Source organism: Dipodomys merriami, unplaced genomic scaffold (assembly GCF_024711535.1).
Source record: "Dipodomys merriami isolate MVZ:Mamm:240054 unplaced genomic scaffold, mDipMer1.0.p SCAF_6, whole genome shotgun sequence".
NCBI classification, from domain to species: Eukaryota; Metazoa; Chordata; class Mammalia; order Rodentia; family Heteromyidae; genus Dipodomys; species Dipodomys merriami.
The window spans coordinates 36,049,181-36,065,111 of NW_027206179.1; the positions used below are offsets into that span (position 1 = coordinate 36,049,181).

The 15,931-nt window shown below is 37.6% G+C and overlaps 1 protein-coding gene across 11 annotated transcripts in view; it reads right to left on the reverse strand.

The window, feature by feature from the left end:
• The window catches only part of LOC138814042 (LIM domain only protein 7-like), a 194,081-nt gene that overhangs the window by 35,109 nt on the left and 143,041 nt on the right, over positions 1-15,931 (reverse strand). For 8 of the 11 annotated variants that reach the window (XM_070002803.1, XM_070002801.1, XM_070002804.1 and 5 more), the window contains 5 exons: positions 14,885-15,604; positions 13,870-13,899; positions 5,935-6,052; positions 3,605-3,747; positions 1,366-1,804 (listed from right to left, as the gene is read on the reverse strand). In XM_070002803.1, the coding sequence (XP_069858904.1) occupies positions 1,366-1,804; positions 3,605-3,747; positions 5,935-6,052; positions 13,870-13,899; positions 14,885-15,604 (1,450 nt within the window). The remainder of the gene's footprint in view (positions 1-1,365; positions 1,805-3,604; positions 3,748-5,934; positions 6,053-13,869; positions 13,900-14,884; positions 15,605-15,931) is intronic. The other 3 variants (XM_070002802.1, XM_070002808.1, XM_070002809.1) reach the window with 3 other exon arrangements.

Here is a 15,931-nt window from a genome sequence, read left to right on the forward strand (position 1 = left end):
ACTTCTGAAAATTGCTTTGCTTATTTACATTACCCTAAGTCAACAGGAACTTTAAGCGAGGTTCTTTTAGTTACAGACTTCCTAGCATGAATATCAGTAGTCTATTCATTTGATATACATTTAAAGTTGCCTATTTTCAGTCTCTTCCCAAAATTATGATAGCTAACTCTCCATAGATCTTTAGAACTGGAACTTGATATTTTAATAGCCCAGATCTCCCCTGGCCCAAATTGCTGGATCCAAGGTTTTATACAATAAAATTTCTGAATATTAAGTTATGGTAATATATAAGCATCCATTTCTCCCTGCATCCTCACCAACACTAAGTATTTCCAGAATTTAAATGTCTGTAACCTGATGGGTAAAAAGTCCTATGCCTCTTTCTTGTTTTAATGAGACTGAAGAGGCTCTGTATATTTTATGTTATCAGCCATTCAAATTCCTTTTCCCTTGAATTGGCCATTCATTTCTTTATTTTTCCAAAGTTGAATTATTTCCTACCCTAGTGATATTAACCTTTTATTTATGATACAGTGTGTGTGACAGCCCTCTTCTCCATCATCAACCATCATGTCTATCCTATAAACTTAATTGTTAAGTCATCAAATATGTCTGTATTTCTCTCTTTAAAGAAGGGAAATAGTCAGAAGTTTCCTAATTGCCCTCACCACAAATACTGAAATTTTTTTAAAATAATTTTAAGGCTGAATATTGGCAGAATAGGAATGCAAACATGAATCTTGAGGCTGTGTTACTTCTTTTCCCAAAATATAAGTTCACATGGGCCACTTCATAACCAGGAAATATGCTGCACTATTCTGCATGCTTCAAAATCCCAATATAAATAGAAATGTGTATATCAGAATAAGATACCTTAGTCAGAATACTCAAATATGTCAAGTTCTGAAGTGGGAAATCAAGATAAAACACAAATTTGTATAGCAGCTCTTGAAAATATTTAGATTAAACCATATAAAATGACTGTTTGCATGGATCAAAAGGAGATGACAATTTAATATTGCTTAACCCAATACTTTACAACAGCTATATTTGAAAGAAATACTAAAATGCATATTTTGCCTTAGAATAAGCCTTACTCGTTATTTAAAATACTATCAGTCCTACTTTAAATTTCAACATCCTGAACCATTGCTGTTTTTAAGCATTAAGTTTCTATTGAATATAAATTGGGATACAAATGCTCTAGAAATATATATATATATATCTATATAGATATATATATATATATATATATATTAGATATTTTACACGTAAGTATTTCTAACTCCAGCCTCTGGACACATTCCCCAATGTTTTACACTTCAGACCAAACTAGATGAACCAGGAGCGTTTGTTTTTTTTTACCGTGTAGGATCTGGGGAGTGATGAGATTCCCCTTGCCTGAGTGCCAAAAGGTCTCGGTGTGACCACAGATGTTAACCTGGCTGTATCAGTTTTCTGGTAGCTTCTGGGGAGAGAGGCTGAAGCTGAAACTCGAGTCACCTCCATTCGTGTACTCGGTGAATGCTGAGAAGACAAAGAAGCTGAGCGCTGTTCTTCTGCGGGGGGGTTAGAAGGAAGCCCCGTTTCGGCAGCTACACTGTCCTGCATGTTCAGGAAACGTGTAGAGGCTTCTTTAGGAAACTCAGTAGGAGAAGTTGTTCCCTCCTCTTCTGCTCTCTGGTGCTGGTAACTGGTTTCTGACAGAGTCAGTGAAGAAGAGAGCTCTTCATCATTTGATATATCATCAGAAGAATACAATCTCCCACTAGATGTAACTGTAGACTTTTGATTTCGGGATTCCCTTAGCAAAGAGAAATGCACCATCACCACAGAGTTATGCATTTAACCCAGAAGTGAGAGACAATTACTAATGTTTAAGAGGCCCAGGAATAAAAACACTACTGACTCACAATAATACAACACTAAGAGTAAAATGATATATAGTTTTCACTGCCACAACTAAAAAAGAACTTGACCTTTATTAGGAAAGAGGCTCTCTAGTATGTTCTCAAATAAAATAAAATTTAAAAAAAAAAAAAAAGAGGCTCTCAAATACTTTAAAAAGATTTCTTTAGTCATGAAAAGATTTTGGTAGCAAATCAGGGAATTTCTAACAAGAAATTATTCAGTTTTATCCCCTAACCCTTCAAAAAATTAGAATATTATATATAAGTGACTGACACCCAATTTGAACCCTGCAGGGGGGTAGATTCCTTGATCACATTGTCATTTTCCTATATAAATTTACAATATATGAGTAAAAATAGAATAGCACTTAGACTTAGGCTCTGATAAAGATCCAGTGTATGATGTCATGCATTTTGATTAAACCTCTGTGGATAATAAGTTAAAAGTCACTATTCTTAAAAAGTTTTGTATAAAATCTTTCATAGTTAAGCGAAATGAACCCCAAGACAGGGACACAAATAGTTTTTTTTTTCTTTCTTGCTATTGTTTTTAACGTACATATAACGTACTATGTTATTTTTTTTTGTTTCTTTGGTATATTCTTCCCCCATAATATAACCCCTGTTTTCACTGTATTTAATTCCTGTGCCCTGCATCTTGTATATACACTTTTCTAACTTGGGGAGGGGAAGGGAAATAACAAAATGCTGAAATAGGGATACAAGTTGACCCATTGTAACTGTGAGATGTACAAGACGCTATGTTGAAAATGAACTTTACAACTTGGGGAGGAGGTTGGGGAAGTGGGGAGGGAAGGGATGGTAGGGGAAAAACAAAAGAGGAGGTAACAATGCGCAATAGGAAATGTACTCATTACCTTACTCATGTAACTGTAACCCCTCTGTACGATATTTTACAATAAAAACATATTTAAAAAATCAAAAAAGTCACTATTCTTATTCATAGAGTTGGTAAAAGCAGACTCACTTAACATTTAGTTATAAGCATCTACCTCCCAGGCTAACTGTCTTGCATTTAAGTGAATGGAACTCTGTTTATTATTGGCTTTTCAGAAACAAAGAGGCTCTGTTTAATCTCACCCAGCAGTATATTTCCTTTTTGACATTATTCTTAAGTCATATTTGCTTTCTCCCTGACCTATAAATATGCTAGGGTTTCACACGGTAACTACTTCACAGGAGATTTTTAAATGTGACCTTCACCTTGCCACACTGTAACACAAAGAATAAATCAACAAGCTCATACACTTGCTTCTATATACTTCCTTTAAAATATAACTGAAGTTACACCACTAGAGCTGACAAAGGAACTTTATTCTAGTTTATATGATTTAGTTAATAGTGAGGCTGATCTAATTAGCCTTTTCCATTCTTAAAAGTACTTTTGAAGAGTAAAAAGTAGGGTATTTTCTGCACCAAATATAGCCAATACCTTCCATTTCCACAAGCAAATGTACCTGAGACAAGAACTATTGCTCACCTAGCTTAAGTACTCTTTTCTTTTAATACAGGTCACCATTTCAGGAATACTTGGTTTTTCCACTGCAGAGCAAAACCCTGGCTGTTTCAGCCACACATTTGATCAACACGAAACCCTGGACAACACCTGTGTCACCACACTTAGACAAAACCTCTGTCTGCCATAGGGAGATCCCCGAACATCAGCCTCTTACCTGTCCTGTAGCATCTCTCTAAATGTCTTAGAGCTTCTGTCTGCCTTCTCAAGTGCCTGCTTTTCAATTTCTTCCCTCTCTTCCTTTTTCTTCTGCAGATCCGAAGTATAATTTTTCCGGCGACTTTTCCATTTTGCAAGGTCCTGAGAGAAAAAATAAAATCACATCAGCCCAGTCATACCTGAATTTCTACACGCCCCCTGTGAGCAGCAAGAGTACACCAGCTATCCTGTTACATCGCTGAAACTACTCACTCCCACTTGTGCCAAGGTGCCCTCATTTTGCTTTTTATAGCCAGTGTTTCTGTACCAAGCCTTTATCTTATGGGTCTGTCTGCAAACACTGACCTAATAAGATACAACCCCATTTTTGTTTTTCCAGACGGTGCCTTCGCCTCCTTGCTCACTTCACACAGAATGCTAACTGCTTGTAATGAGGTGCTAGGTTAGATCTAGCAGGAAATGGCTCGAGTTTGTTTTCATCTCACTCCACAAATATTGCTGTGATGGGACAGAATGTGTTCACTAGAAAGATGGAAATGGGAATATAACTGTCACAGTCAAGAGCTGGTGAGCAGTCTCACTCAGCTAAAAGGAGCTGAAGACCCTCCAACACACAGGTCACTAAGTCATGGCTCCTTCCACAGAAGGCTCATTCTGGAAGGAAAAGGCAGACATGTAAATAACAGTCAGTAACAACTGTCATAGATCACTTAGAAAAGCCAGGTTTCTAAAGAGAGAGAGTCATTTACACCTCCAGAAAGGAAGAGTTTGTAAAGGCTTCACTGGGCAGGCCAGACTAGAATATTATTTGATCTCAAAGTGGGTAAACTCTTCATAGCTTAAGGCATGGAGAAAGATCATACATGAACAAGCCAACATCTGTTTTCCTTATTCCCTAACGTTAGGCCTAACCTAGCCAGGTGACCCCTGGACAATCCCCCCAACTCATTTTCAACTACCCCTAGGAACATAGGCTCATTCTGACTCCAAGTGGATTAAGACATTTTGAAAGCTATGGTTCTACAGCAGAGAAACGTCATGTTAAAAACATCAAGAGGCATTCCAGTCAGAATGTTGAAAGGAGTGACATCGATCAAGATATATTCATAAACTGCTTTGTTAAATGGCAACTCCTTTGTACAACTACTTAAAGATAATAATAAAATTTAAAATGTATTTTTAAAAAAGAAGTACATTCAAGGTCTCAGACTAAAAGGAACCTCACGCTTAGGGCATGCAAAGTAAGTTTGATGCACACAAGGCCACTTTTCCTTTTCAGACAGCCTGAGAGCAATATGAACGATAACCAGAAAGAACAAAAGCATTATGCATTCCATCCCACAGATAAGTGGCATGAATTTTCATCTGATTTAACTCAATAGACATTCCTCTCTCCAAGTCATTCTCATATCAAAAAGTTCACCAGACATTTTGGTTATAAAACCTTATAGGCTTTTCCTTTCTTTTTGTCTGTTTGGCAGTGCTAGGGATCAAGATTAGGGTCTCACATATATGAGGTAAGCCCCACACTCAGCCTTTTTGAAAATTGAGACTCCAAAGAAAGAAGGACTTGAATTTTAGAAAGGTAGCCATCAGTGGTTGCTTTACTAATGAATAGATTTTAGTTCCTATGAAAATTTAGATTTGCTCTCTGACATCCTGTTTCAGGCTACCCCTCAACTCTCTTACTATGAAGTAGTCCTCAAACTTCTACCATCTTCTTATTTATAGCTTGTCTACTATAGTTGTTTATAACAATGACTACATTCAAAAAGAGAAAAGGTTATACTTTCCTCTTTCAGGTTAAGAGTAAGTCTATGCCCATTTAAATACCTAGATGTCAGCTCAGTTGAAACATCTCAATTTTGATTCATAGCAATAATGATTTTAGCCAAAACTATACTCCAGGTTGTATTTGCTCCCAGTCTTCTCAAGAAGCCTTAAGAACCTGTTTTAATCTCTCTCTACTAAATGCCAGTACCCCTGCTCACTATAAATCCTAACCCTAATCAGTCTTTTCCTATCAAAAACATAATGAACAGTCATATCTAATTCAACCACCAAAGCAAGAAACACAAGGAAATGAAACAACTTATGAGAAACCACAGAAAATATGAGAAGATAAATATTTTCATATTATTTTACTGTGGCTTTTAAAATGTGCACCAATAATAGGCCCCCCAAAAAGTTTAAAATTCTTTGTTACATGTCTACAGAGTCAAATATTATACTTGCAAGGGAAATTGTCTCTTAAGTATCTTGACTTTCTTTTAAGAGAAGGAAATGCAACACATAACGCACTCCCTCTACCAATTTAGGAATACTCACATCCTGCCATTTCTGATCTTGTTCTTTTAACTGGGATTTTATTTTCTGCATCTCCTCATACCGCAGCTGACGCAGATTTTGAACATCCTCTGCACTGACATCGCTCATGGACTTACTCCTGTAACAAAAATACAACCAGTCACCACGGCTTACATGACCCGACTGTGTAGAGGCAGGTTGGGCTTATATGTGGAAATTCCACCTAAATTTCGACTCTACTACCTAGACACTTCAGTGATAGTATCACAGAAACAGCCCTACAGAGATAAATGGTATTTTTCCAAAATGCAGAAACAAGAGCCTGGCCACTCAAATGTGAATTTTTTCACAAAAGAGCCAAATGAACCCTGCATAAACAGGAAAAAATAATAATAACCTCGTGTTTCATGTGTGAACAGTCGATTCCTGAAAAGCTTACTTCAGAAAAAAAATCATAATCCATCACTAGAATCATAAGTCTTTTATTTTTCTGTCTTCCCCAAAGATAAGCTATTAAGGTTTGGCTGCCTTTTCGGGGCACTTACTAAATAATTTAGTGATTACCTGATATTTTCTCCTCAAGTTCAATACCATGAGTAGATGCACTGCTTCTTGTCAAAGATCTACCACACACCACTGCCCTGGACTGGTTCTCAAAGGACCATAGGTAGTTTCCCAACAGTCCGTCAGACCTCCTTGGTTACCCTTCCTTTCATTAAGGCAGCATTCATATACCCAGCTTATAACTACTACATGAGGTTTAGCTCTGGAAGAGTAAAACAGTTGGAGAGGAGAACCAAAGAATAGAGAGGAGTGAGGTCCAAGCATGTGTCTGCTGTCCCTACAAAGGATGGTAAATCGCACCAGAGGAGATGGATCAAGATGGCTTCCCAGACAGGATGGAGTCAGGTCTGACTGCTCCAGAGAGACAAAGAGCTTTTAAAAGTGGCGTATCCTAGCTGTTCTTTCCCATTGCACTTCTGAGTTTATTGCATTGTAACTTGACTACACTTTCAGTTACTTAAGTGAATTCCAACTCATGTTCTTGGGCACCTAAAGATTGCCTTCTCCACAATTCAGCCATCACTTTTCCTTCATTAGATCCTCTTCTTTAGCTTGCTCAGGAATGCACTTAGCACTCCCATGCAAATAACCCCAAGTGTACAGCCCAGGACCTGCCCCTCCTTTGACTCATTTCCAACGGTTCCTGAATAAACATTTCTGCATGGATATTCCCTCAGCACCTCGTCTGTAAAAGGACCAGTTGAAATCATATCTCAGAAGGGTTTTATAAACTGTAATTCTCTAGACACCTGGTTATTGTTACTGTAATCAAATTCGAAGCTGCTTTCCCTTTTGTGGTAGTTAATGGGGGAGGGGGGGAGTTAATGCCCTCCAATCATCTGCTTTTGAAACCTAAGAACCATTTTTCACTTTTCTTTTTTCTCCCCACTTTCAATTACTTACCAAGTCTTCTCACTCAGAGTCTCTTTCTTTCCATCTCTACTGCCAACACTCTAGATCCAAGGACAGGCCACCCTTACCTGGACTTCCAAAAGAGCTTGCTTCAATTATCAGCCAGTGAAATCCTCTCTCAAATGCTCCCTCCAACTCACTAGCCCTTCACTAATACTTATGTCTTTTAAAAAAAATACTACTCAAAATGAATGAATGATGCAACTTTGTATTTTGCTTTCCCCTTGGAAGTCCAAAGGGCAACCTGAACTTAATTTACCATTACAAACTTCCTGGTCCAATCCACAACTTCCTTTCCCCAGTAAAAGAAAGCATGCATCCTTCTAGTTGAAGGACCTGAAGGACCCTCATCATCACCTTGCTTTCTCCCTTCCCACCAGCAGTACAGTCTTAACACAACAGCCAGAACCACCTTCCAAAGTTGCACCCAAGACATAGCACCTGTTACTTTGTACCATCAGCTTCTTCCCATCTCTCTAAGTTAAAACCAGGCTTGCCCAAGACCCAAAGGGACTGATGCCTAGGTCCTGCCTGTTCTCATATTCAGTTCCACTGTGCTGGCCTGTCTGCCCTCTCCTCCTGCCAACTGGCCTCCTTGCTATGTTCACACATCATTTCTCCCCCTGAATGCTCTTCACCTCCCAAATCCATGTCTTCTCTCTTACTTGTAGCTACCTGCTCACATGCTGTTTCATTATAAGACCCTCTCCCTGGCGCACCCTGCAGTCATTGCCAAATGAGATGTATGTTTATTGACATATAATGTGTTGCCTTGCAAGTGTATAAAACAGGAATTGAGTCTGATTTGTTAGCTGACCTATTACTGGGCCTACACAAAGGCCAGACCATGTGAAGTGGTCATAAACGTGTTCAGTTCATAACACAGCAAGATACAGATACGTCATCCTCATTTAACATCCATCGTAAGAATGATGTAATTTCCATCATATCTATCTAAGCAATCTATACCTAGAATATTCCTAGTTCTTTGTAAGAAAGCTTTACTGCTTCCTAAAGTTTTATAAAGTTATATAGGATTTATTAAGCAGTAGATTCCATATAGAATGTGAGTACATATATAAATGAGTGTATTAATGAGATGTATTTCTCACTAAGTTTATATTTCAAGAATTTCTGTGAGTTTGCTTAACTCCTACCTGTCAAAAACTGAACTCACTAAGAGTTAAGTTTCAGTTTCACCAATGATACTCACTAAGGAGCATGGGAAAAGTCCTGACTCAAAGCTGGACACCTAACACATAAATTACACAAACTAGAATGAAAATGAAAATGCTAATTCATACTTTAATATTTTTAAGTGGGAAGAGGACTGGGCCATCTAAAGTGGTCTGCAGTCTTCCATAGTCTCTCTAGAACTCTCATCCTCCTGAACTGTGAAGCATGAACACACATCTTTCTGCACAGTGTGTAGGTTGAGACAAGAACATATCCTTCATCTGAGCACCTGAGTTCTGAGCAGAGGCTGGACTCTCAAAAAGTCCTCAGCAGGAATGAGTGAGTCAAACATGGTCTAGAATAGAGAATCTCCTTTGAAGGAAGGAATCTGAGCACAGTATGTTCCCTAGGGTTTATAAAGTTACCCCTGTGAAAACCGGAGTGCACTTGATTGCAGCCTGTGTGAACATCAGAGCAACAAAAGAAAGAAGGACTCTGGGCCCAGCTGTGGCACCCGCATCCACCCCCCCCCCCCCCAGCAGACATGAGTTCCTTTCTGTGAGCCTTAATTTCCATCCACTAGGTTATAACTAAATGTAGTTGTGCTGATGCCATTTTTTAATAGCTGGCATGTATATGTTTTATACACACACATATCAGTTCTTACTATGGCAAATACGATTCGATAGTATCTCCAGGAAGCTAACTCTCTAAGCCACTTCAAACTAGAGGCGTCACCCCAGATTACACTGAGACAATCTAGCCTAGAGAAGTACAGATCCTGAAGTGTTCCTTCTACCATGCAAATAGCACAAAATTAAACTTTTACAGGTTCACTGTGTGTCTCTTGGAAGCAACAGTGCCCAACAGTGTTGTGGCTTTATCGCATGAGAGTTCTATCATTCCTGTGTCTATACCCTTAGGAAAACTATGATCCCTTTTCTCCTTCTCCATGCCTCTGAAATGCAGATAACACCTATCTGCCTACCACCAAATGGAGAGAAGTATAGGAGAAACTATCAGGAAGATTGTTTAGGAAAGCAGTTAAGGTCTATATATGTCTAGTATGATTTGTTGAATGGTGGTCTATTTGCTAGTAAGTCTCATCATAATTCTCCCACAATTCATCTAACAGCTATTTCTATTACATCAACTTGTAATAGCATTTATTATATATATGAATATATATGAATAAAGTATGGTACACATAGGCATAAGATACCATGGTATAATACCTTTGAACAATGAACAGTTTGACAAATGAATGCCCAAGCTGAAACATGTCTTGACTGAAGGGCAGGAGTTAGAGGCTACTGGCAAGAAGTGGATGAATGGAAAGAGGAATGGTGGGTGAATACAATTCTAAGAGTCAATGTAGTATCTTTCCTATTCACTTGAATAGAATTTTTATAGACTTTAGGAGAGGATAAAAGTAAAGGAAAGTTTAAGGAAAAAGGTATCAATCATAAAACAAGATCACAAAGCACAGCTCTATTCTGGTCCTCTGATTGCCTATGATGCTACTGGCAGTTTTTGTCTATGATTAAGAAATATCTAAGCCAACAGATTTAAGTTTCTAAGGAGTACACAAAGCTACAGCTATAACTATCTAAGAAGTAAGTGACCACAAAGAACCAACTATGGGCAAACTTTCCTAAATATAAAATCAAGATAGCTTCACAAAGCAAACAGAAGTTCTTATAATACTTTACTGGGACCCAACTTTCAGAGGTGAAAATAAATATGCTTATAATATAAATACATATATTATAACAAATATAAATATATTTTCATTCATATTATAGGAATTCAGTGAAAAAGAAATCCATTGTGAAACCTATGTGAAGGCATTGAAATTACCATAATATAAATACATATATTATAACAAATATAAATATATTTTCATTCATATTATAGGAATTCAGTGAAAAAGAAATCCATTGTGAAACCTATGTGAAGGCATTGAAATTACCATAAACCAGAATAAGGTAGTATCCTAAGTATTTTTCTTTTATAGATTTACCATCTAAATCTGAGTTTCTGGATAGCAGAACTTATTGATATTTAAGCTGGAAAATTATTTGGTGTTCATGGCTATAAATTCAAGTAAACCCAATAAAATGTACACACACCTGGCTGTAATAATAATTTTAAAAATATCTCTAGACATGACCAGATATCCCCTGAGGAGAAAAAGTACCCAGAAAAGATCCCATATAAACTTTATTTTCCTTTCCTTGCTGCCAAATTTCATAAATGAAACATAGGTGTCTTCATTTTCTGTGAAATTAAATTCAAATTTAATTAGAATTTATTTCCTGTTCATGTTGATAGAAGACTCAATGACTTAATCACATTTGGGGATTATTTCTATATATCTTTGTGATGGATATTTATCTGTCCTTAAAAATTTACGTCAGAAGGCCACATAACCACTTTTCAAACTTCACAGAACCATGCAGATGTAAATTCATGCAACACAAAAGCACACACATAAGAACTGACAGCCATATGCAAAAGCAAAGCATCATAGGAAAAATAAACTGGCAATTACTAAATGCCAAGTAAAAAGCAAGCCATCAGTCCGGGGTATAGTTCAGAAACAGAGAACTTACTTAACATGCACCAAGCCCTGTGCTGAAATAATAATAATGGTACTTCAAACAAACAGGCTAGAATTTAATAGCCTAAGAACTGAATTTGAATAACACTGATCAAGATGCCTTGAGCTCATAAATTGACATATTTAATTGAAACTCTTTATACTACTACTCAATTTGCACCTTTCTTTTTAAACTGGTCCTTACCAAGAAGAAAGCATTAATATAACAGGCAGTTGTTTTTTTTAATTACAGGATGTTGAACAGTAATGCTTTTCCAGTATATTTTCAGAAAAAAAAAGGTCATCTAGCATAAATGTGAAATGGGTTGTAAGTAAAATCCAACACGTATTTCAATCTCAATTTATATCTGAAGAAAATCAATTTAAGGAAAGCATTGGTAACTGACAGAATGTAGAAACTCCCATAGGATAGGTTTAATTTCAACTGCTTAAAAACACATTTGCGTTTTCTAAAGCCACATTAGGTTTTACTCTTTGTCAGGTCATGCATTATTCATCATTCTCAATTTACCATCTACCTTGCTTTATTTGCGTAGTTAGCTTGGCACTCAAGTGCATGGAAAACCATCTTTAAAACAAACACTATGCTATCCAAATAACTATCTGGGAATTGTCTACCAAAAACATTTGCTGTTGCTAGCTATAATTTGGAGAAATCCTCAGGTTTTTTGAGTTTCAGTATTTAGGTTTCTTTCTGTCCAGACTCTCCCATTAGACTTAGACTACTCCCTCTCCTTTTTTAACTGTAGCCCAGTGCTGAGGACTGAATCCAGGGACACAATACTGGCTCAACAAGCACTCTACCACTGAGTTCCACCCCAGCCAAGGGTAACACAGCCACATAGCGCCCCCTTCACTAAGGAGGAAGAAGTACAATCAAACCAGTATGGCATGTTTCCATTGCATCTAGTGTTTGTACTCTGAGTACTTGTGTTCCCTTAAAAAATAATAACTATTCCAGAGACCTGCTTATATTATATAGTCATCTGTGACTTAAAAATGAAAATTCTTTCTGAATTTTAATCAAGTTCTCTTTCAATCAAGTTAAGATAGCTTCCCTCTCACGAATTGAGAACAGCTGCTGAAGACTGACTGCTTACTCTCACAGGAGGCTCTGAACAAGGGGAAATATGTTTTTACACAGCACCCTGAAAACAGGCAAGGAACCAATGCTCTAAATCAGTGGTTGACAAGTACTTGCAATAAGCTGCCAATCACTCAATTACATCTTCAACATCTAGGATAGCTAATATGGGGCTGGAAATGTAGCTTCGTGGTAGAGTGCTTGCCTAGCATGCATGAAGCCCTGGGTTCCATTCCTCAGTACCACCTACACAGAAGAAGTTGGAAGGGGTAGAGTGCTAACCTTGAACAAAAGAAGCTCAGGGAAAGTGCCCAGGCCCTGAGTTCAAGCCTCAGGACTGGGAAAAAAAAAATAGAATACCTAATAACAGTATATTAAATGGTTAAGTATGATAGTTTCTAAGATTTCTGAACTATTAAACTTATCAAATGTTACCAAAATTAGAGATGTTTATAGATGAAATGAACCTAGAAGGGTAAGATACTTAGCCACTAAGGTCTAGGAAAATTAAAATGCTTGAATTCTTAAAACTCTCTCCTTGGGCTGGGAAGGTGGCTCAGTGGTAGAGTGCTTGCCTTGCATGCACAAGGTCCTGGGTTTGATTCCTCAGCACCACATAGCGGAAAAAGCCGTAAGTGGCACTGTGGCTGAAGTGGTTAGAGCGCTAGCCTTGAGCTGAAGAGCTGAGGGACAGCGCCCAGGCCCAGAGTTCAGGCCCCACGACAAAAAAAAAAAAAAAAAAATCTGTTAAAACTCTCTCCTCTTGCTCAAAACTATTAGCAATAAGATTCCCAAAGTTACAGGAAAGTTGGTGATTCTACACTAAGAGTGAAGGACTTACTTTTAAATTTCAGCTATTCTAGAAATGGAGAACACTTCCAGAAAGTTAGTTTTTGTATTGTAATATATTATGATGTCTACCAGATGAGAATTAAAATCAGTAGGCAAAAACTGAGAATTAGCTATAAACACAGTTCTTACAACAACATGGGAAATGAGTAAGATTGATTTTTGCAATTTGGAAATTCAGTTTTGCTGTATTATAACTCTCTCAGCCATATTATAACTCTCTAATCAGGGATCTAAAAAACTGTTTTCAAATACTACTGATGAAAGATTAATTCCTCTCTTCATCTCCATGACCAAAGTTCCTTGTGAGCTAAACATATACATTACAACAACTGATTGCTTTCTATAATGTATTGTATAAACACTAGCGTCTTTCCAGCATAGACTTTCTAAAACACAGTTACTCATAGAAATCAGAAACATAGTTTATTTAGAAATCAAATACAAAAATAAACCTACATGATCTTAGGCAAGTACTTTTATTATTTTAATTAGCTCAGTAAATTACAAAAATGGAAAAAATAATATTATAAAAACTTTTGTTCTATGTAGAACTTCATGCACTGAGCATTCAGACACAGAATTACCATTAGGCTGAAAAGTTAATTGAACATTTTCCCATTTAAGAAATCTCATGCACTACACATAGCACACTATTTAGTGACATGCCAAGATAGAAGTGTGATGACAAGCTACACAGAGACAAACAATATGCAGATTTTTGTCCACAGTGAAACATAAAACTTACCCGTTCTCACCATAAATTTTTTGAAAGAGTCTAAGAAACCAGAAAACCAAAAATTAAAAATAATAATAACCATTTTCCCCAGTTGGCTAGTTTCTAAACATTCAATGTCTCTCAGTCTATTGGAGATGGACACATCTCAAAAGGTTTTCTCTTTAGCCATATTTGATCACGTGTCAAGTTTTCATGGACATCATATCTCAACACAAGACTCAGATCAGGTGAAATGTAAATATTCTTGCTCAAATGAGCTGCAAATCCATATAATAACAAAGTATACTACTTACCAGCAACTAAGTTAGGCTAAGATTAGTCATTAATTTGGCCTGATCAGATTTGTCCATCCTCAAGTTCAACACACTCAACATTCATTTTAAAAAAGGCAAGTAACATAAACTATAAATTATCACAAAATGACCACAACAGCATTCATGTAAAATTCAGCCGACAGTAAGATTCATGCATTTTAACAAAGTTTGCCTAAACTTATAAACTATGAACAAAAAAAAAAAAAATTACAACTTGAGAGTCAAAAAAAAAAAACCTAGGTCAAAAACAAAAATCCAGTTTCATGTGATTTGCAAAGTCATATTGTAAGGGAAAATTTTTTTACACACACACACAAAATCAGACAGCCCAAAATATGAGAAGCACACAAAACCAACTACAATCAGACTATTACAGAAATGCCTGGACATGCAAATAAAATCTAGAAATATCACTGAGATGAAACTTCACATGACAGACAGAGTAGTAGCACACACTTAAAGCTAAAGGCAAGATTTGCATATATACCTGCTTAAAATAGGCCTAAGAGTTGTGCATTTTTTCCCATGAAATGATTAAAAGTTTTCTCAAAGCAAATGAAAGTTTTACAGGATGCTTCAAAATGGCACACGACATGCAGAGTTGAACAATCTGATGCTGGGGGGGTTTTGGGGGGGAGTTCCCCCCTACAAGAAAAGTCACACAAAGACCATCTAGGACAAGCGAAATTCTTGCACAAACACACTCTGACCTCTCAACCATCAGTCGTTTCTTGTGCCTAAGTTGACTGGCCTCCCGGATAGCCTCCCACTTCTGCAAGTCAGCCTCACTGCAGGGACCAGGGGTAAAACTGATGGGAGGAACAGAAGTCCCCAGTGTCCAAGACTGAATCTTGCGAGTCAGCATGTCATCCTTCTTCTGCCGAAAGGACGGAACTAATATTCTACAGCTGGTACTCTTTTCTTTGGGTGGGCGTGTCCTTTCCAGAACACAGAGAAATTTTGCTTGAATTTCCGGAGGCAGAGTCCAGGGTTCAGGAAAAGGGACTGGCTGGTATCTATCGGGGGCCCCAGACAGAGGCACTTCTTTCTTCTGTGCTGGAATTCGGCGAACAATCATATCATCTTTTTCTAAATCTGGAAATACGAGGTCACCCTCTCTACATTGCAAAATTATATCTCGCTCTACAGAATCATCTTGCTCAGAGAACCTTCTGAAGTCTTCAAAAGCTCGGAGAACACAGGGATTTGCATGGAAAGCCCCTGTTTTTCTGACAAAGAAATCATCATTTTCTAAATCAGGGTCCAAGGCTGGCATCTCAAGGTCATCTCTTCTAAAGCCTGGTGCGTGAGGAAGGTTCTTTCTGCGTGTGATGAGCCTTGGGCCAGAAGTGGGATCAATTCTGACATTTGTTTCAGAAGACAAGATGTCATCAGAGTATGTTTGGAGAGCCTGAAGTAATAAAAACTGACTGAAGCACAGAAAAGAAAAACGAAGGGAGAGTCTGATTAAGTATAAGAGAGAAAAGGTAATTAGGAACAGACTAACTAGGCCAGAGGTAAATCATTTTATGCGGAATGGGAAGAACTACTGCTAACAGACAACCTAGCAATTAGTGCTATCATTCATCACTGTCCTGGGTGCTATTTAAAGAAACAAGTACATGGTGCACTTCCCAGAGAGGTGGGTGCTGACAAGGCCTCAAGATCACCCATAGAACTGCTGCCCACTTCCTCCTATATCCCAGGGGCCTCATCCCGCTACTAGAGAAGAAATGATCTTAGAAAGTTTCAGGAGT